General features: G+C 45.2%; 1 protein-coding gene across 7 annotated transcripts in view; it reads right to left on the bottom strand.

The window, feature by feature from the left end:
• Window positions 1-7,483: 7,483 nt before the first annotated feature.
• Window positions 7,484-21,374, bottom strand: part of PLCL1 (phospholipase C like 1 (inactive)) — a 181,701-nt gene continuing 167,810 nt past the window's right edge. For all 7 annotated transcript variants that reach the window (XM_027461756.3, XM_072040585.1, XM_072040587.1 and 4 more), the window contains exon 6: window positions 7,484-9,227. In XM_027461756.3, the coding sequence (XP_027317557.1) occupies window positions 9,045-9,227 (183 nt within the window). In that variant the 3' untranslated portion in view covers window positions 7,484-9,044. The remainder of the gene's footprint in view (window positions 9,228-21,374) is intronic.

The following is a 21,374-nucleotide window of genomic DNA, read 5'->3' as shown; positions in this document are numbered from 1 at the left end:
AGCCTCACAGATTGAGTTTTCTTTATCCCAGAGCACACTGGTTTAGCGCCCTGCTCTCTCACCTTCCCGTGGAGCAGAAGCTGTGTGCTAACTTGCCAGGAGCTGCCTGGCACCCCACGGGCAGTCCTCCAGCTCAGTGCTTGTCCACAAAGAAATTTAGTCTGCATTAACTAGCATCTGAACTTAAGGAGAATCTGTTAAACTACATCAAATGCTGTTGGGGATACTCACGTTCCTAATTACTTCAGCCTTAATTAAATTGACCTTAACTAAATTCCAAATCTAGGACATTTCAGCTCTCCATGTATTCTTAACACTATTCAGCCACTGGCAACTTGATGCCACATTCACTTTTTCTTGTGTACAGACAGACAACCAAGTTATAAAGTATCAGCTGAGTTCTCAGTAGTATATATATATATATATTTATTTCCTTTTACATGAAGATTCATTGACCTGAAGAAGGATTACTAAGTGGAAGACATCGCATTCAGGCTATGAGGCAGAAAGTCTTACTAATCTTGGCTAACCTTACACCTGCTTAAACTCTGTTTTCAAAAACTTTTGTTCAATCAGTTTGAAAAAAAAAAACCAAACACATTCAAAACAAAGACTGATGTCATTAATTACCTTTAACCTTAATCATATCACTCTCATCTGTCGTGAAGAAAAGCTTAATCTCCTTTAAAAGCTTTTCTTGGACTTCGTGGTTCGTGGACGACAGGGGATTGTGGCCAGCACGGGACATGTGAGCGCCACGTTATGTTCCCAGAGAGGTTTGCTCCCTGCTCTGCCAGGCCTGGAGTCCTCATTAGCCAGGCACCCCCGCTGTCTGTCTCCATGTCTACCACACAGGCAGTGAGGGCACTGCTGTGCCTGCTGGATACTGGCAGCAGAAATGATGCATGGTGCTACAGTGTTAGAATAACAAGTCCCAGCCTTGGGAGTCCAAAATTTGCATGGGAGCCCTTCTAGGAAAATAGGACAAACCTTGAACAGATATTACCAAAAAAGGTGATTTCATGGCCTATTTCCCTGCAAAATGGAAGAAAGCAACACTCAGCAGGGACCTCGCAGGTTTAAGGTGCCTTCTCAAAGAAGCAGACAGAGCTGAGCTCTCAGTTGCTAAAACATGCCACGAGAGCAGAGGCTGCACACCTTCACCATGCCACCCTGCAGCCTGGCCATGCCTACAAGCCACCCCGCAGCACCAAGCTCTGTCCCGCTGTGTCCTCACTCAGGGGCTGACCCCCTACCATGGTGGGATGCAGAGGCTGGGCTCTGAGTCTCCCTGGCACAACCATGTGGGCAGTGGCACTAAATCCCTGTCCAATGAATGCCTCAAGCATTCCAGGTGCTGCTAGAGGCAATTTTCTGTCCGGCCACCCGTTTTAATGGGATGTGCAGTTAAACAGATTCATCCTTTCAGCTTCACTCTGCAGAGCCTTCACTCTCAAGCCGCTGCTGCTCCCATCCTGGGGAATTACAGTCACTCTGTGTTTCTCTCTTGCAGGCAGGAACGTTCATCAGAGAAGTAGCTCTTGCCAAGAAAAGAGTATAACCTAGAAAGCCACCTGTTCAGCTTTCATTCTTCGAACTCCTGACAATCAATTTGCCTTCCCCGGGAGAAGGTGCAATTGTTTTCAATGGAGGAGAAACTAGAGGGTTCATGATATGCTGGAAAAGCACAACTGGTCTCAGGGAAAAGGTTATTCACGCTCACCAAGGGGCTGAAACCTGTTACACAGGAGCAGCAGAGACACCCTAGGATCCCTGATGCTGACTTACCATATTTCATTGCCTTGTCCTTGTGCCTGATTCAGTCTCTTGAAGGTCGTCTTCCTGCTCCCATCAAGTCAGGTTGCAGCATTGCCACCATATCACATAAGATGTGACACTTTTTACCTTAACAGGTCTCCGTTTCCTCCCCATAGCTTTGCTCCTGGCAGAAGCACTGCTCTCACTGCTTCTCTGAGGTTTGTATCTCTTCTGCCTCATGTCCCTTACGCTACCTGCTGCCTCAGGTACTAGGGACACACAAACAGCTCTTTTTTTTTTTTTTTTTTTTTTTTTTTCTGGATGGCTGGGATCCAGGGACCCCAGTGTGTAAGGCTGCCCTATAAAAATTCCTCACCAGGCCTAATGCTCTTTCCCATGCACATCATTACTAAATACAATTTAGTTGATTTTCACATCCATTTCACATAAATAATTGGAAGAATTAAAACTGGTGCCATCCTGTCTTCATTAATGCTGGTGTCTGACTCCACATTGGAGACTTTCTTCTGTCCTTGATTTACTGCCTGGTAGAAACAATTTTCCTGTGGACATTTGTGTTCATTTGATGTCAATTATGACCTTTAAGCATTAAGAAAAATCCCTCAGCAGCAGCCTGTAGTCACAAAAAGAGCGTGACAGACCATGGTGTCAGTTCTCAAATAACGCGCCTCCTCAAGAGAGGAAAGAATTCCAACTGAATGATGGCTGCAGGTTTATTACAGTCACCTTAATAGGAAATATCAACTTAGAATCAATAACAAACAAAATCTCCTTTAGTCTGGAAATGACGCACCCTGGCACAAGTAGAAGCATTGAACTCAGCAGTACCATTCAGTGGCATCAATTGTTGTGCACTCATGGCTTCATCCCAGTACAGGGGAACACCACTGAAATCAAATTCACTGTTTTCAGAGCCCCCAGTGGGAGGGGCAAAGAAAGCAAGAAAAGCAAGTATCAAATGCAAAGATGCAAGCAGATGGTTTTCATATTTCAGCAACTAGGTTGACTCTACCAACTCCCAGAGCCCAGCGTGCTGACAAATAGCTGAAGATGATACCTGCGTCCAGCACACTGCCTGGCAGACGGACTCAAAGGCTGCTCCTGGAGAGCTGTTCTGGGGCAGCCCTGCCACACTGCCCCAGGGCTGAGCTCTGCAGGTGGCCTCAGCCCAGGCACAACCTTCCTTTGCAAAACTTTTGATGCAGCACAGGTCTGAAACACCAGAGGAGCAGAGCAGCCTGGCGGGCAGTGCATTTGGATGTTTTCACAGCTCCTGACACGCAGGTCCCAAGGGCTGATGGATCATGAGTGGTCACCAGCAGACATCCTGCCTCTGCTCAGACCCTAAATTCTGCAGCAGGGTTTCCAGACACATAGGAGCAACTCGTGTTGCCATAAGGGACACGGACAGACCTGAACCAAACAGTACTGACCCATGCTGGAGACAAAACACACGCTGCAATGTCCTTTGCCGCCTCTGCATTGTGCCAGCTGTTCAGGAGCCCCTCTCACCTCTCCCCAGCCTTTCTGCTGCAGGCCGTCACCTCCCGGTCTCTGTGCAGCAAGGTGAGATATTCAGAAAGAGTGGTGCTCTTTTCCAGTAGTGTAGCTGCGCTGCGCTGGCTTTAGAAAGTACATCAACACTAGAAACAAATGGACTTGCCAATATCAATACGTTCTTCAATATTTTGTTTCTGCCTCTCCAGCACACCTACTCATTTTTCAGTTTCAGAGAACCCAGCTACAAAACAAACACAGCAGCAGCTGATGCTTTGGCCTGTTTGCTTCGTGTGGCAGAGAGCAGCAGCATCACTCACCCTGTCCTTTGTGCGTGGTACGCTAATGCTGCAACTGCAAAGCTCCTGCTGCTCTCTGCTGCCAGTACCCTTCTCCATCCACCAGCATCATAAATAACCACAGCAGCTCCTGCTGTCTGAATCATAATTTGTATCTCTTTTCTAATTGTGTTATGTGTAGCTGGCCCACCAGACCCATCTGAGAAAGCATACAAATAATTCATCTATATTCTTCCACTCTCCCCATATGTACTTCCAGACAAACCAGATTAATACTGGCTTTGCCTACTTCTAAACTCATCTCCATCCTTATGTCTAAGTATCTTATTTAGCCGCATTTTCAGCTGCCATCTGAAATTAATGCTTTGCTTGGCATATTCAGTCTCTTCCCATATTCTAAATTCTTGATTAAATTCAATTCAGAGACCAAGGATGAACTACAGGCATTCAGTCAGGGTGACTTTTTGGCTCAAAAATGATCATCAGCTTTATCTTACAAAAAATAATACCTCACTCATTACTGCAAGCAGAAACGTCTAAAATGCTGTTAATGGCACATTGTATCATTGAAGCACAGCAGTTTTGTGAGTTCTGCATGCCGGTGTCACAGCGAGGGCGGTGGCTGCTCCTGGGGGCTCTCAACCAGCTCACACCCACGCAGCCCCCCAGCAGCCCCCATCCCTCCCTGCACATGGCACACACCGACCCTCCGCCTCCTCTCCCTGCACGCTTACTCTTGGCCTCAAGTGTCACGTTTGCTTCCTGAGCCCACTGTATTTGTGTCTTAATACGTTAGTGAGCCCCTGCTGCTCAGTTTAACTGGGAATTTACTTCTAACACCACCAATAATTCAAACTTGCCTTTGCAATCATTCCTTTTTCTTCCAGTTTCCAGAGTAGAGTGGCATGCGCTGTGTACAGCAAGCAGCTGTCAAATCTAACACTTCTTCCTGCTCATGTGTAGTCTGCAGGGATTTTGATTTCTGCACGTTCTCTTGAAATTACCCTATGAATATTTTCTGCAAAAGCAACATATTGTTCATAAACTCCTTCAAGTAATCAAAGAGAACAGAAAATCCTCATTTAAAACCTGACCCGTTTCATCGGGGCATGTTCACACAATATTTTTTGTTGCAGGAACAGCTGGTGAGATAGCTCTTGCATCACATTTCTGGCCAGGCTGCTGACATCGTGGTTACTGAATTTGCATGCTCCTCCACATTACATTAAAAAGGAAACATCTTGTATCAGGGACCCATTCTGGAAAGCAAACACAAGACGAGTCAGCCTGAATCTATACAAAGGCAACTCAAAGAACGGTGCCAGATTATTCTCACACGTGGGGAATACCTTGGGATTTTCATACCTGCCCTGGGAGGAGAAGGGGGACATCTTGGTGCCTGGTGAGGCCTCCACCTAGACAGCTCCCCTCCAAGCCATCCCCACCACCTACCTCCTCATCGCAAGATGTCCGTAACACAGCCAAGCATTATAGGTGCAGACATGGGAAGGATTTTCTCCCACATTTGGGATTTGGAGAATAATTTTATTAGTGCCCCACAAAACAGCAATAAGAGAGGCCCGGGCCTCTCTAAGCCGAATTTAGTTCCCCAGCTTCTGCAGCAGTGGCTAACACAGCCAGCACGCAGATCTTCCAGCTCTCTGCTCCCACATCAGGCACTCACCTGCTCCTCATGCACGGGCTGCTCCCCAGCAGAGCCACAGTCAGCTGTGGATGAATATGAGACAAAATCAAAATCCCCCCTTAACTAACCCTTCCTTCAGTGCTGTTCCTGCCCTCACACCCACTTCTCATGCATCCCAGTAGATTCAAAGTATTTCTGGAGTGAACCCCGCTGCCTCACACCATTAAATCATCCTCTGTTCCCAAGTGCATGTTCACAGTGCCCAGATGTTTTCATATCTCACAATCACCTTGCCTCTGCTAAGCACTGCACTTCACAAGACGTAAATCTCAGATTTATTGATTGCACACATCTGCTGCTGCTGCTGCAGCATGAGCTGGGACCAACACACCCCATCCCACAGCAAGCAGAAGGAGGGGAAAAGAGAGCGCTCCTGCAGCCCCATCACCTTTTTGCTTCACGGCCCTTCCTGTGTTAGCCTCTGTGTGCGGCTGCTGTCTGCTGCAATGGGACTGGGATGGAGGCCAAGGAGGCCATGACCCAATATTTTAGTCTGAACCGATAGACGGAAGAGATGGATTATTATACAGGAAAGCTCTCGCCGTGCATGTAATTATCTGATAACGAGCTATTTTGGGAGATGAATCTCAGGAGGAACACACAAAGCTCTCACCTTGTTTGCACTGGGAAGCTGCATTATTGCTGTCAAAGTGGGGAATAAAATCCATGAAGAGCAACACAGAAAAAGAAGTGTAGAAGCACGGTGCTTTAACTCATGCTGAGCTCAGGAGAAGGAGGGGGAAGGGGTCAGTCCTGCTGGTCAAGCCAGCATGTAAAATTTGGTAAAAAATATCCCTGCCGATTTAAGATTAATAAGGTCCATGAATGGCTGGACTAATTCAGCCTCCTTTCCTGTGCCTCATGTCTGGATTCCTTCATGTACACGAGAAGCAAAATACAAGTGAAACCTCCGTGTCTTCTCTTTCCCTCATGGGTCACGGTGCTGAACAGAGACTAAGGACTTGATGGCAGAGTGGGAACAAGTACCCAGGTAAATTCATTCCTGTACTCCCTGAGCAGACATCTTTGCATGCTGGTCTGCTGAGAGCTTCTCTGATTTCTCTTGCCAAACACACTGTGAACAACTACGCATACCTATAAACCCTTTCCTACCATCACTTCTGCAGAAGTAATTGCTATAGATCATATCTGTCCATTCAGGTGGGAAATGAGGCAAATCATACTGACATGGAGCGAGGAGAAGGTTTTACAGCTGCAGGAAGCCAGGCATGTCATGCAACCCTTCCCGGCAGGCCAGGCAGTCCCTCATACAGTAATGCCATCAATGCTGGATATGATCTTTTCCATGTCTTCTCTTTCGAGGCTGAATTTTTATTACTCTGGTGACCACTAGCATTCTCTCCCAGTGACTTTGAAAGGCGCACAAAAGACGAAATGGACTTTTGCCACCAGCCTCTCTTCACACGGGAGGGAGCACAGGGCTGCTCCAGCTGCGGGGCTGCAAGTGCCAGTGCCTGGAGTGGTCCCCACTGCTCAGGGCTCTCTGGGGCACGCAAAATTTTCTTCTTGTATTTCAGCACAGAGAGACACAGCCTGAGACTGGCACGGGACATGATCTGAGTGCTAAATATAGTATGGAAAGTATGTGCCTGCATGCTATGGGATTTCTGTCCAGCCACCATCTTCTGGTTCAGCAAATGCGTATAGACCAAGTGCTGTGTGGTACCTCTTGCAACTTCAGCACAGAAAGTAAGCCCTTCTCTCATTTTCTTAAGCAACTCTGACCTTCTGAGAGGAATGCCGTATGAAGACTGCTTCTTTCACAACTGGTGGCATTAGGTTAACAATTTCCGTCCTCCCTAATCGTAAATTCTGAAAGGCCAAGTGCTGTTTTTAATATAAACACAACCCATGATGAAATAAAGAAGGTAACCCAGGAGGGCAAAACACGACCATGCACCATGATCTGAGCTTCAGGCCTTGCGTGAAACACCAGACACTCCTTCTCTGAACCTTATCGAAGGCTAAATACACACTCATAATCTAACGGAGAGATAAACAGAGGATTTAGTCCTGGATCTGAACAAATATGGCAAGTTTTACTTAAATGGTATTTAAGGCGTCTGTGTTACAACCTTTGCATTAATACAGTTCCTGTTCAAGCAGGACCTTATCACAAGCAACTCACCCACGCTGAGTCTCACTGGTTACCTCCTGTGTTAAAACACTTTAAAAACATGGGTCAAAGTTGTTTCATAGCTTTACTCTCTCAGTAATGTGCAACATGAACATAATAGTGTTATTAAGAAGTCAAAAATAACTTAACACAATAGCTATATAAGATTCTCCAATGGTCAAACCTTCAGCAATTACTTTTTGTTAAGTTCAGAAAATTAGTATATTTGTTAATCAAATTAATTTAAAAAGTAGCTTTTCAAAATAAAAGCAATGCTTTAAATAAATATAGTCTTTTTTATAACCATAAAACACTTAAGTCCTGTTTAGGTAATACAAATACTACACTTGAGCACAGCACTTATGACTGAAATGAATGTTGTGAGTGAACATGAGCTGGACGTTGGGAAGGGCAGGGCTGCAATGCTTTGGGACATTTTCTGTGTCCCTTCTACAGCAGCACAAAAAGGCATCCAATCCTCACTGCTACCCTAAACACTCGACACATGCCATGTCATTTGTAACTGCTGCATATAATTGCTGGTACCCTGTTTTTTTCCCCAAGCTATTTCTCTAACACTACACCCATAGCAGTTCTGCAGCCTTGTTTCAAATTTCTAGCACAGCATGATTCTTAACCACAAACATAAGGCCAGATCCTGCCTGTTTTATCCCACTGACTTCAACAGGATCACTAAGTAGAAGGCAAGCAAGATCTGACCTCTCACACCTCTTCTAGTAAAGCTCACAGCTTGTGAAATTTATAAAATCTTCCTTCCAATACTGGCACCATCGGGTGTTCCAGAAGGACCTGAAGCTCACCTTCAGAGTTCACAATCACTGAAGAATATTCACAGCTCCTTGTAACTACAGGGCTGACTAGCTATGTTCATCACTACACGAGTTAAATGCTTATCAGCAAAGACTGTAGCTGTCCTGCAGATCTACAAGGTAGCAATGATTCACTAGAATGAAATAAATCAGCTAGTTCTTACATTAACATCTGTTATCTGGATGTACCCCAAATTGCAGTTTGCTAAAATTCAATGAAATGTACACCTGAAATCTAATCATAATCTATCCAATAATTCTGACCATTTAATATATCCTTTGCTTGAATTGTTCATTAAAAATCACGTTCAGGATCTGCAGCAAACCTCTGTTTTTGCCCTGACAAAAACAGCCATTAGTGACATTTGTTGATGCACTTTGTTTGTTTAAACAGCTTAACAGTAATATAAGTTAAATGATAAAAGCTGGAGACTAAAATAAAGCACAAAACCGATACAAGTACTCTCTATTTGTTTTGATCTTCAGAATGAACAGGCCTATTCAAAGATGAGAAAGGAATAAATTAGCAAATGGCTAACGTAACGCATGAAAGGGCGTCTAGAAGATTTGCATGTGCGCACACACGCACGCTTGCGTACAGACAGCTTGGCTTCATTAGAAATCTCACTACCAGAGTTTAACTTAGATAAATTAACTGCATTAAAATACTGACATTGTGAGGATTTTAATACTATCAACACCCTGTAGAGGGCATTCCTGTGTGAATTTTTAAATGCTTTAAAAAAATAGTTTAGAGTTATTGAAATCTGTGACAAATGCGACAGTTCTGCCTCTGATCACAGCCTCCCATTCTCATCTCCTGTATCCTTCTCCTGTATTGCTTCCAGGCACCGTTTTGACTTTGCATCTGCATGCCCGCTTCCAGTTTTGCTCAGTCCGCAGGACAGGCAGGCCAGCTGGATCTGCTTCATGTTCTCCAGGGCTTCATTCTTGGCGTTCTTCAGGAGGTCACCTTGGCCCTGAGGACGCACAGACAGACAGGCAGAGTCAGGGATCATGCACATTGCTTGGGACCAAAAGCAAGAACACCACTCTCATGTCTGCTGAATTGTTCGGTACCATGGAATGTGACCCAGGTCCTGTTTCAAATCCCCTCTGCTCCCCCCCCCCTGCCCCCCTTAGTGGAAGGGACTGAAGCCCCTTGTGCAGCTCGGCTCACCAGGGAAGGCAGCAGCCAGCACACTGGGAAGGGTGAGTGTGATGGGCACCAAACTCCCCCCTTGGGAGGCAATTTGGACTGCTGTAAGGAGCCCGTCACCTCCCAAGAGCCTGTCCCTGCAGGGAAATGGACTCTCCTCTTCCATAGTCAGTAGCAAGGTCCTGCCAAAGACAGGGCAGCACATGGTACCCTCTCCTTCTGCCACTTCTCCATCCTCATGAGAACACCCCTCACGTCAGATCACAAGTGGCAATGACTGCAGGTACCCAGCCGGGGTCCCTTACAGGCCACCAGACCCCCGTTACCCACCTCTCCTTGCACCTGGACTTGCTATCCAGCCTTTAGCAGAAGCAGGCCAAAGTGCGTAGTTATAAGAAGCAGAGCAGCCTGTAACACCGCAGTGAATCCATCCGGACCACTCTAAGACCTTCATTCAGACACTTTGGAATGAAAGACTAAATGAGCCAAAGCCTAATTTTATATCTGCTCAAAGCACGCAAGGGTGAAGTGACTAACAGGCTGTCAATCCAATTCGTAGCTACCAGGAAAAACGTGTTACATGAAATTTATATTAAAAAGTTTGTGTTCAAAAATGCCAAAATGAATATTTATGCAATATTGATATCTCAAGTGCTGTAATACAAGATTCTGGTGCTAGAGGATACAAATAAATAAAAACCAGAAGATGTATCTGGTAATTAAAATTCAGTATCACTAAGAACTCGAGCTGCTCTTCTCCTAATGTCACCCGAAGCACAGCCTAAAGCACACCACTGTGCAGCTGTTTGTGAGCATATGCAGAAGGAATAACCATGCTGCCTGAAATGTCACATTCATATCCCTGCAACCTGACCTGACCTCCTGCAAGCACAGATGCGTTGTGAGGTCTCACAGGAGACAACAGATGTTACGGCAAGAGCTGGGGCACACTGGAAGGGCAACTGACCAACTCTCCTTCAGTTTTCAAAATAAACCAGATGTGAGAGGAGACATCACAACACCTTCCACCACCTCAGCTCTCCCTTCCCCAGCGATGAGAGGAAGGGGTTTATCTGACACTGATGACCACATTTCCCTTTTTACCAGCGCCTGGCACCAGGCTTGCACCGCCTGAGCCTCTGTTAACAATGTCCACGAGCAAGAAACAATGGTGGCTTGCAAGTCTTGCACTGGTAAACACCACGTGGGAAACAACGTCAGCCAGAGATGGCATCCTGCACCCGAGGAGGTGATTGCCTCATCTCCTGGTGACATGAATTTGTCCCTGCTGAACAACACAAATCACTACCCAGATGCTAGGGATCCAACTTAATGCTGGAGTAACAAAGAGCGCAGGGAGCGAGCACGCAGCTCCGTGCTGTTGGGTATGGAGCACTTTTTAAGACATTTGTATCTCAGCAGCGTGGCAGTTATGGGAATACACAGATGAACAGCTTGGAACCCAGCAAGCGGGCATGGCTTGGAAAAAACAAGACAAGAATAAAATTTACACAGCACATACTTCACATAGCTGTGATCTTGTCTTTAGGACAAAGGTTGGGCTTATGTTTAAAGGTGGTAGGCAGGGATTCAAGAGCTCCCTACGTGCCTCCAGTGCCCGGCACCACTGTCTCTGCAGAGGGATGGGGATGCAAGCCAATACTGTAGCGAGAGGGACAACACACCACAGCATAGCCAGAGAGGCAAACACGGTGGTAGGTTCTTCATTACACAGGTGCAATTTGAAGTACTTCAGTTTTAGACTGAAATAGACCCAGCTGCAGCAGGGCTGGCTGCTAGTTCCTGTGTTATGTCACACATACAGGACTGCAGGCACTGAAGGTTGGAACAACGAGCTGCCAATCAGCGTGACGATGGTTTGCAGCCTTAAATTCTCTCAGTAAAAACCTGTCACTACATATTCATGCACAGGAAGAGAAAAAAATCCCCTGAGCACAAAAAGCAACTCAAAACAGACAACCCTACAGCACCAGGAACAACTACGCCCAAAAGCTGAGAGACCCAGTGCAACGGAGAGGTAAAATAATGAGGGAGGCCCAGCACACGGAAGCATCTGGTGTCCCCTTTGTTGGGGTGTCGAGGGAAAGACTTCTCGGAGCTTGTTCTCTGCTGCAGAATGGCTGACGCTTCCCTGGGCAGCAGGAGTAGTCACAGATGCTGTGCATGGAAGAGGAGGATTTCCTGTCATGCAGCAGCAGATGAATACAGCTCTATAAGCTGATATAAAAAGAGCTTCAGCTGAGCCTGCATTGCCTTCTTACGTTCTGTTCCTTCACAGGGAGAGGGGAATCTTTCTCAGGGTGGCCCATGAGCTGGATGAGTGCTTAGGGACACACATTTGAGACACCCATTTAAGGGAAGCTGCTTGGGATCTGATAAACCCAGTTGGAGGACAAGAGCCTCAGCCCATCCTGCAAAAACTCATTTCTGAAGTCACCAGAAGCCAAGAGACTTCGCAGCCAGTTTGCCAGTGCTGAGCCATCAGCTCTCCCTTATGCATATTCTGATTTCACATTTAAGTAAGCAGGCAATTCAGATTACAGGTTTCATTCGAGGCAATGCGTGACATGTCTTCTGGTTCCAAGAAGAGAAAAACTCCTCCTGAGCATACTTCCAATGTTTTAAAGATATTCTTATTTTGCAGTGATCTAAAAACAGAAATGGACTTATCAACACAGTGCAATTCCATTCATGTGCAGACCGATTGATTTATGTCTTAGTTTCCTTGTGCTTTTTATTTTTAAACAGTTGGCTTGTTTCAGCAAGCTGAAAGAACAAAAATTATTTTGAATCATCTATCACAAGAAAATTAATGACAAACCAACCCCCCCTGACAGAGCTGTCATAATTCTAGAGACAGCATAAAAAAAAAAATTCTGTGGGCATGCTCTGTTTGAAAAGCCATCTGTTTGCTTTGAAAAACTGGCTGTGAACATAATCCACTTAAGAAAAGTGTCAGCAAAATTGTGTCAACACCTTAATGAACTGAACACTGGATAGAAACTGGGGTAAACTTTGAAAATAAGATTGCATTGAAACAACCTTCATAAAACACTCGTGATAATCTCTGTGCACAGAACAATCCTCTTTGCTCTTACAAACAAAGCATCTCTCTTGCATACAGAGATCACAGCAGTCCATTTTGGCATCTATCAATCTATCTTCCTTCAGCTATTGACATCACCAGCCTTCCTAAAAATAAATGCTTGTGAGAAAGGCTGAACTCAGTATTTGGCAAGACACTGAATTAAGCCAAAATAGATTAATAAAGCGTTGAAATTGAAAATCTGATAAAGAGACCCATTTTTATTTAGAGCTAGAGAACATTAAATGTAAGGCTCCCTACACCTAACTACACCTAGCTGTGAAACCTCAGCACAAATTAACATTACTGTACAAATAACAAAGCTTGTCAAGCAAGGGTAAGATTACAAACCCATACCTTGACAGGTTAACACTATTTAGCAACCAGGAATAATCTGTCATGGCTTTAAATATTGCTCAGTTAGATAGATATTGGTGATGGCTACAGATTGGATGAATTCTGTATGCTTTTTTCTTTTTTCCAGACTCCGAAGTTTTTTTTATGAGTCAAGACCTCTTTAAATCCATCTACAAGCCAGACTCTGAGGTCTTGGTGGTGGTGGTTTAGGTAAGCAAGTGAAACACTATTTTGTGTTTGATTCGACAACACCTTTTTTATACAATGCATGTGTATTCCTACACAGATACAACTCTGGTAAAGGTATGTACATAAATTAACATTTCTGTTCTAATGCTTTCCAGGAAACACATTTACCTCATAATGACTGTCAGTTTGGGGCTCCTACCCTTACAGGGGCCCAGGCGGTTGCAAAGGCAGGACAGTGACCCCCAGGCTACGGCTGCCCGCACCAGCATCAGGGGCTGCAGGAGGACCCTGAAGGCCACAGCTTGGCCCACTCTGACACCAGCAGCACTAAAAGCCTGGCTGGTACAAATGGGTTTCTTTGCCACCAGCCACACAGAAAAGCCTGTTTTGGGCAAAAGGGCCTTTCCAACACCCAAAACCAGCTGCGTTTTCAGGCAGGCTGAAACACTGGCCACGAAGGCCATTTTGTAATCTGCTTCTTATTAAATCAGATGTCACGGATCTCCCGGCAGACACGTTCCCTGATAGCATATTATGGGAGCTTTCCTCTTCATTCCACAGGGACTGAGTACACAAACAATAAATAACAGAGATCTCTGTTCCTCCCCTGCTGTCCCTGCTGCATCACACTCGTGGTATTAATGCTATGTATAAAAAAAAAAAATAATCAAAGAAGGAAGCCTTTGCATTATTATTTAATCACAAAGTAAAATCCCCACCCCAGAGCGCTTGGCTGAAGAGGCCAGACACAGCCAAGTAAAACAACTGCAAGCACTGTGTCACTCCACATTTCAGATGTGGCACAGGTAAAATAACAGCACTGATAATCCGTGCTGAGGGACTCGGAAAGCAGAAATACTGAAGTGGTTGGGATATTCATGTACTCTGTGTGAAGGCTGCATTTACTGCGAGGGGCACATTTGCAAAGTGTCACAGTGAGACTTTAATTGTGTTTAATATTAATAAGGAGGCATGCAATTAAACGATCACACATGGCTTTGAAAGTGTAATCCCGAGAAGGAAACCATTAATGAAATGATTAGTCTGCTATGTTAAACTTATTACAAAGAGCAGATATTTTTCCAAGCCTTCCTCAAAGTCAAACGTGGGAACAACTGAGCTGAATTTGATTATGATACATCCAGGTTTCAGAAGAGAATGATCCAAAAATATATGGAGTATTTCTATATCAATGCAGACTTGAAAAAGAAGAAGAAGAAAAAAACCTTTTCATTATTACTGTATTTCTTTTGACAGGAGCTTTACTATCTGTGATAAAGATCATAATGTTCATGTTAGCACAAAAAATGACTCTACACAAAGATTACCCACGAAGCATATAATCACACACAATCTCAAAAATAAGGACTTGTGAAAATAAGTTGCCTCATGGGAAAAGCAGGGACCAAATGTTACTTGCCATTCTTTTAAGTTCTGGCATAGGAGAAATTCACTCACTGTCAGCAAATGAATTAGTAAGGAAGGAAGGCCACAGATATAAAAGCTGGCATTTAAATGGCACTTGTATCATTTAAGGGCAGGATTTTGGAGAGCAGCTTCCCACATACCAAATTCTGATCCAAACACAACAGCTTGTTTCTACATGGCTTACACCAGAGATTTGCCACTGCACAAAACAGGAGAGCCAAACGAATCCTCACTGAGGCCAGAGTCACCCCAGTTTCTCAGTACTCGTGAGTATCACAGACGTCAAACTGGGCGCCTCACCTTGGTGTTGGTGTGTTACTTGGAGACCTCCTCTGCCACTTCGCAAAGCAGGGTCTTGCAAAACTTTGCAAGAAGGAAATGCAGCTGAGCATCAATTATATCACCCAGAGAACAGATCTGAGGTGCACGAAAAAGAAAATATCCACCCAGGGAAAGGCAGTTACCATGATGTGAAGCATTAAATCTCTTTCATGAGAGCTGGAAAGGGAAACTATTCTTGAATAGCTTTTTTTTTTGCGCAGTTTTGTTTGACACAAGCTGAGATGATAAAGATAAGGGGAACACGAGTTTTTAGATGAGTATCAAAGTTGAATCAAAGGTTGTGCCAAGCAATGAGGGCTGATCTGCTCAGCACAACATAGCCTGCAGCTCAGACAACAAAGGAAGAGGAAGATCAGGATGAGAAATACAGAAGGAAGAGGAAGAGCTGACAAAACAGCCTCCTGCAATCAGAGCCATTCGGATTCTTTTAATTACAAAAGCAACAGCTGCACCCCCTGACCTGCGACTGTTCCCTAGCTGCTGTCTTCAGGGCAGCACAACCCACCTGCCTCCTCAACAGGCTCTGCTGGGACGCCAGCAGGAGGAAGGTCTGCCTGAGGTGAAAGGCAGATTTACATGCTGGGGTGAGAATCAGAACAGCCACAGCAGAGACACCTCCTCCCTCCCCAGGAGGAGCCACCATCCCGTTTGATGACTGTTTATGGGCACATTTCCTCATTAGACAGAGGTAAGGCTCAAGACGCCAAGACAACCTCCATCCATTTCATGAACCAGCTGCATGGATGCTGGCTCCAGGCTTTCCTGCCTCTCTCTCATTACTCCGGGGGCTGAGAAGGCTCAGAGAGTAGAAAGAAACCTGATTTTTTTTACTACTAGTTTACTACAAAACTGCCAGCCTACCACTTGTATATTTCCAAATTGCACGACACAGTGAAATGGAGACTTTGAGAGAAGTCTGGGAGGTGGAAATGGGCAAAACTCTGCTGTGATGTAAGGAGAATCTCAAATACAGTCACACAACCAGCAAAAACACAAATACTCAGGAAAAAACTTCCAATTCTGGCCGCCAGACTTCCCAGTGCAAGATCACTGCCTCGTGCAGCTGCAGCAACTTAGGGAAGACGGTCTGTGTTTGTAATTCTCCTCCATGACCTGCCTAATGAAATAACTGAGAAGGACCTATGTGAAACACAGTCAAGTGCCCTCCCAAACACCACTGGCTCTAGACCAAAGCCTGAGAAGGAATTAACATCAAGTACTTTCTTGACCTGCTAAGTGGCAAAAGCACTCTCGCTGTAGTGTTCCCTATTGATCTTTAAACAGACCTTTCCACTGAAATCTATGGCCTCTCGCAAATCAATGGCACTGTACAGATACAAACCTATTGTTTCATGCAGGCATTCTATGCATATAAAAGCAGGCTTTTTTTTAAATGCCTCTTGGTTCTCTCGCATCTGGGTGTTTTAATTAAATTACCTTATATGAGGCTGTCAAAAGCCATAAATGTGAACATTGACTTTCTGTAACTGTTGCAGCAAGAATTCGCTTTCAGAAATAACGGCATTAATTTCACATTAGCAATATGCCAAGCAGTTCAGCTGTCTGTATGTCTCCCAGGCACCGCATCGCACAGACAGTTTGCATGCACAGACACAAAGGTACAGGCTCTGGCTCTCAACGCCTCCATGCTCAGAGCCTGTCTTTTTTCTGGTGCTAAGTTTGAAATTGGAGGGGAGCCCAGGAGTGCACAATCAATAGCAAGAAAACCCCATATCACTGAAGAAATAGGGGCGCTATTTATTTTTAATACACGGCCATGAGGTGGAAGTCTAAGCTGTATGTCCAGGCATCTTTTAGTCCTCCTTTGGCCATAAAACCCAGTTCCACACGTGTACCAGCACCAGCTCATAATTCTAGTAAAGTCTGAAGAGTCCTAGCAAAAACAAAACAAGGGGGAGGAAAAACAAGGCGCTAAGGGCAGACTTTTCTTGCATTTCATTTTTCTAATAAGGGACCAGCTGTGGGAAAAGATCCGTTTTGCAGCTCGCAGAACACCTGTGCAAAGCAAGCCCTGAGCAAAACGCTTGGCTTGAAATAGCTGGCACTCCCCCACCTCCCTGCTCCCCGATGTCACTGACGCACAGCCGCGCCGGCTGCAAAGCACACAGCTAACGCTGAAATCATGTCCTTCTTCACAAGTGGTGACAGCAAAACGTCCATTAAGTTCATCAGAAACTGGGAAGGCTTTACCGGCCTTCTCAGATCTGGTTCTATGTTGACTGAACAGGCAACTGTGCTATTTTTGGCTTTCACGTGTTTTTTCTTGCTTGCTTTTTGGGGTTTTGGAGGGGGATTGTTACAGGAGATGGAGCACAAATATTCCCTGCTCTCCTCAGACCGCTGCTTAGAGCTATAGCTTAAAAAAAATAATTCCTGCAGCTGTGCTTACTGCTAACTGAAATAATCTAATTAAGACGAAATTAAATGAGCTCAGACAGAGCACTGAGTCTCTGGACAGGTAACAGAGCATACTCACGTAGCGCCGCTTCCTACATCCTGCTCCTTAACGCTCTCCTGGTCTCAATTAATTGCTTGGCACAAGGACCTATATGGTTTGCAGATCTCTGTCTCTCTGAAGGTGGCTGGCAAACATCAACACCCTAATCAGGGTGCAGGAATTTGGAGAACCCACCACAGCTCCCTGGTCCTACACAGTGGACATGTAAACCTCTCCTTGTGGTGCTGGGCAGTCAGCTTGCAACCTGCCCATGAGCGGCACAGACTGATAACTGACTTGGTGCTGTAGCAGAAAGCTTAACTTAAGCTGAGGCAAAAAAAATGCTAAATCACATGAAAGAAAGGAGCAGTGTGGGGGGGATTCAAACAAACATAAAAACTAACAGTTAGGATGAAGCATGTTTTTAAAAGGTACTTTACCGTGACCTGATCCACCTCATGTCTGCCAGCTCAGATGGCATTCCTGTGAAGGTAACAGCAGGTTTGCCAATGAGACTGGCCAGTGACTTTGGTAAAAGCAGAACTGAGCCATTTTCTCTGCTCACATTCCCGCAGCCAGAGGTCAGGAAGGCTGCTGGCTGCCAGCAACCGTGGGACCCGTGTGCTAACACAGCTTGTTTACCTTGGGAGAATCCCAGCTTCTCCCTCCCACTGCAGATGTGAAACCAACTACAAGCAAGAGCGCATGAGGTTATTTTTGTAAGAAACACGCTGACCCAGGAGGCAAAGAGCTACTGAAACGAAGTGAGTGAGGGAATAAAAAAATTAGGAAGGGTCAGAAACAAGCATTACTGGATGTGAGAACTTTCCATGAAACACGTAAATGGAAACACAGCAAATCAAGTGAACCAAGCACAAAAAAAAAAAAAAAAAGTACGAGATGGGTATTGTAGTATTGATGTATTGACTTACACATTAATTCCCCTAAAACTGCAGTGAGGGAAACAATTTGCGAATCGCTATGCCACTGAAAATGAGACTTTTCAGCAAAAGCAAACTTAAGTCATAGAATCACAGAACATCCCGAGCTGGAAGGGACCCATAAGGATCATCGAGTCCAACTCGTGGACTCGAGGACAATTTGTAAGCCCGATACAGTAATACCTCCAAATTTACTGGTGAGCTTAGATACCCCAACGTCAGACCACGGAGTCACCCACTGAAGCTGTCCTTCTGCTGATGCTGCCAGGAGCCTCCAGACTCAGCTCATTTATCTCTGCCAAGTACACCTTGTTCAGACAGCTCATCTGAATTTTGTTCAGCAAAGCAAAGCATATGATTATGGACCCCAACTGAGTCCTATGCTTTATTTATCACAGTTTACTAAACAAGACTGTGAGGTCTCTGTCTAAAAAATAAAGATAACAGGGACATCAAGGGGGTGTTGAGGGCACCTAGCTTTGGGAATGGTCTTTGGCGACCTCCTTGTGTTACCCATAGAGATGGCCTGGAGCAGTCAAAACTAGAACAAGGTGAAGATGCCTGGAGCAGGGGATCTATACCCAACCGCCTAGTCACAGCTTTGGGAAAGAAATTACAAAACTTAAAGAATCTTTTCCTCCTCCATTTAGATAACTACATGGAGCACTAAAAATCCTTATTGAACCACCTCTTGCAAGGCCAGTCAGTAGAGCTCTTCTGGATTCACACCAGTGTGACTTCTAGGAGATGGTTCCCATGCTGTGGGGCCTCCAAGCCATCCCAAAGGAGCCTGCACAAACGTGTCTTTTTAAGATGCTTTTCATCGCCTTCATCTGGCTCACCTCCTCTCGGTACACCAGCATGAGCAGACCACAGGTGCTAAGGAGCAGGAGTTGGGCAACACCAGGTGAGAACAGGCAGGGCACATAACTGTCATGCAGGGTGAACCACAGTGCATCAGTAAAGCTTCTCCTGCCAACATGGGACCTATTTCTGATCTGTACCATGGAGGATCCTGAGCGCAGGCCTTTTTAATTTACTCTTTTATGTCTGACTGTTGTGTCTCTCTAAGTCTGCTCTCTTGTGTACGTAGCCTGACATAAGCAATGCTGCCTTTTTCTTTTTGTGATCTAAAAATAAACAGAACCTGCCACAGCAACAGTCTCTGCTTTTGTCTCAGCTTTTCTCACCAAACAAATCCCACAGGACCCTGTGAAGTGGGCAGTAACCCATAGTAGAGAGCATCACCGTTGGCTCCAGCCCTCACCTAGGGCTCATCATTTTGCACTTTATTTCACATGATCCAAGAAAAAGAAAGCTGTAGTTGTCAAGGATATGGAACAAGATTACTCTACAGTGGATTGGGAAACTGCAAAGCTTACTTTCACCTGCAAGCACTGCAGCCTCTTGTTCCTCAAGCACTGCCACACGGCTCCTGCGCACATTTTTGGGAACACTTGCCATGGCTGCAACTAACAGGATCCACCAGTGCTGCTGGGGAAGAATAACTGCAAAGAAACACCTACGACTTCTGTTTAATGCAGTTTGTGGCTTTCCACTGGCTGCCTAAGCCCGATCCACAGATCCATATTGCCAATAAATGTATATGTTAACACGGAAGTCTTTACTCAACAGCCAGTGACCCCAGACTACAAAAATGAATCAATATCACCATTGCGCTAAAGAGTTTTTATTTTATGGTTTTATTCTGTTAACCACAGACCTTGGAATACGTTAGCAGCACGGATGAACATTTTCTCATTTCAATGTAAGGAGGCAAAAATGGAATTAGGACTCATAATGAAATGGGGAAGGTCACACAAGCAAGTCACTGCCTGCCAGGTTCAGAATTCAGCTCTTTTGACTCCTCATATAAGTGCACAAAAAGCCACAAAGGTCCTTGCTAGCAATGGCATCATACACATCCTGACAAATGCAGAGAGGCTTCCTACGTATGTCGATGAGGGAGGAGGGGAGGACTTGTCATTCATAAAGAGGTATGCTAGCCCCTGGCTTCAGTAAAACAGTTGTAAAGTACGTTACCAGATGTGACTGAGGCCACTCACAGTGCCAGGGAAAACCAGAAACGCCCTCTCAGCAACAGGAGAAGGGGAAGTTTCGATGGAGCAAATGTCAGCTTTCATCACCTCCTGAGCCCCCTGTGGGATCAGCTTCAATTAGACACCCGTTCTGCCTGCGGGGAGCACCGTTCTGTAGACACAGGCGTGTAATTCACTTCAGAAAAGGGGCAGTCAACTTCACATCCTTTATGTGAAGACACAAACACAACACTCAGAAACTATACGTGATCTGCTGTAGTGAGCTCAAAAAATACAACAAAGGTAATTTTTAGAAGACGTTAACAGCTCCCCTGTCCCGGGATGGATAACTAAGGCACAGAGCCCTTGGCTCAGACACAGGCACCCTCGTACGACGCCAATGCATGCGCAGGCTGCCGAAAGAAGCTCCCCCATGGCACACAGCCCTGTCATCTAAATGAGCTGGGGAATTTACCAGCTTAGGAACACAAACACCTAAGGTACATGTTCTTCCAGAGCCCTGTGGGTTACCCTTGCTCGGGCAGGGCACCGAGCTGGTGCATACGAGCTCCCTGTTTAGAGGAAAACAAAGGGAGTTTATTTTACCTGCCTTTCGGTAGCTCAGAAACAATCACAGCTCCACCAGACCTTTATCAGGATGTGTGATGCTGATTCGCAATGGCATTTAACAATTTAAAACATAAGGAAGGCAAAATGCCCTGCCAGGCACGCAGCCTCATCTCTGCACAGGCCAGAAGCAGCAACGCGTGTCAGCTGGGGAGGGACAAGACCAGCACAGCAACAGCACATCCTGGGTTGTAATGGGAATCTGCTAAATAATGGAGATTAAGCTACAACTGAAATAATTTTAAAATGTAGCACGTCTTTTCAATAATAAATAACCATGCAACTGAATCTCTCTTCTCATGCATTATTTAAGGGACATAAGGAATCTTCCAAGTTGGATAAAGAGATAACTGGAGTTTTCTACGCAATAGTCAGTGCCCAAGTTGATACAGGCAAATCTAACCAACTGCGCCCAAGAAAAAACATCCATTTTATGCGTCTCAGCAGGTGAATAATATCACCCTGTTTAAATGATCACCCT

Source organism: Anas platyrhynchos, chromosome 7, assembly GCF_047663525.1.
Source record: "Anas platyrhynchos isolate ZD024472 breed Pekin duck chromosome 7, IASCAAS_PekinDuck_T2T, whole genome shotgun sequence".
Classification (NCBI taxonomy): domain Eukaryota; kingdom Metazoa; phylum Chordata; class Aves; order Anseriformes; family Anatidae; genus Anas; species Anas platyrhynchos.
The sequence above is the reverse complement of the archived record's forward strand: the minus strand, read 5'-3'. Positions and strand labels throughout refer to the sequence as shown.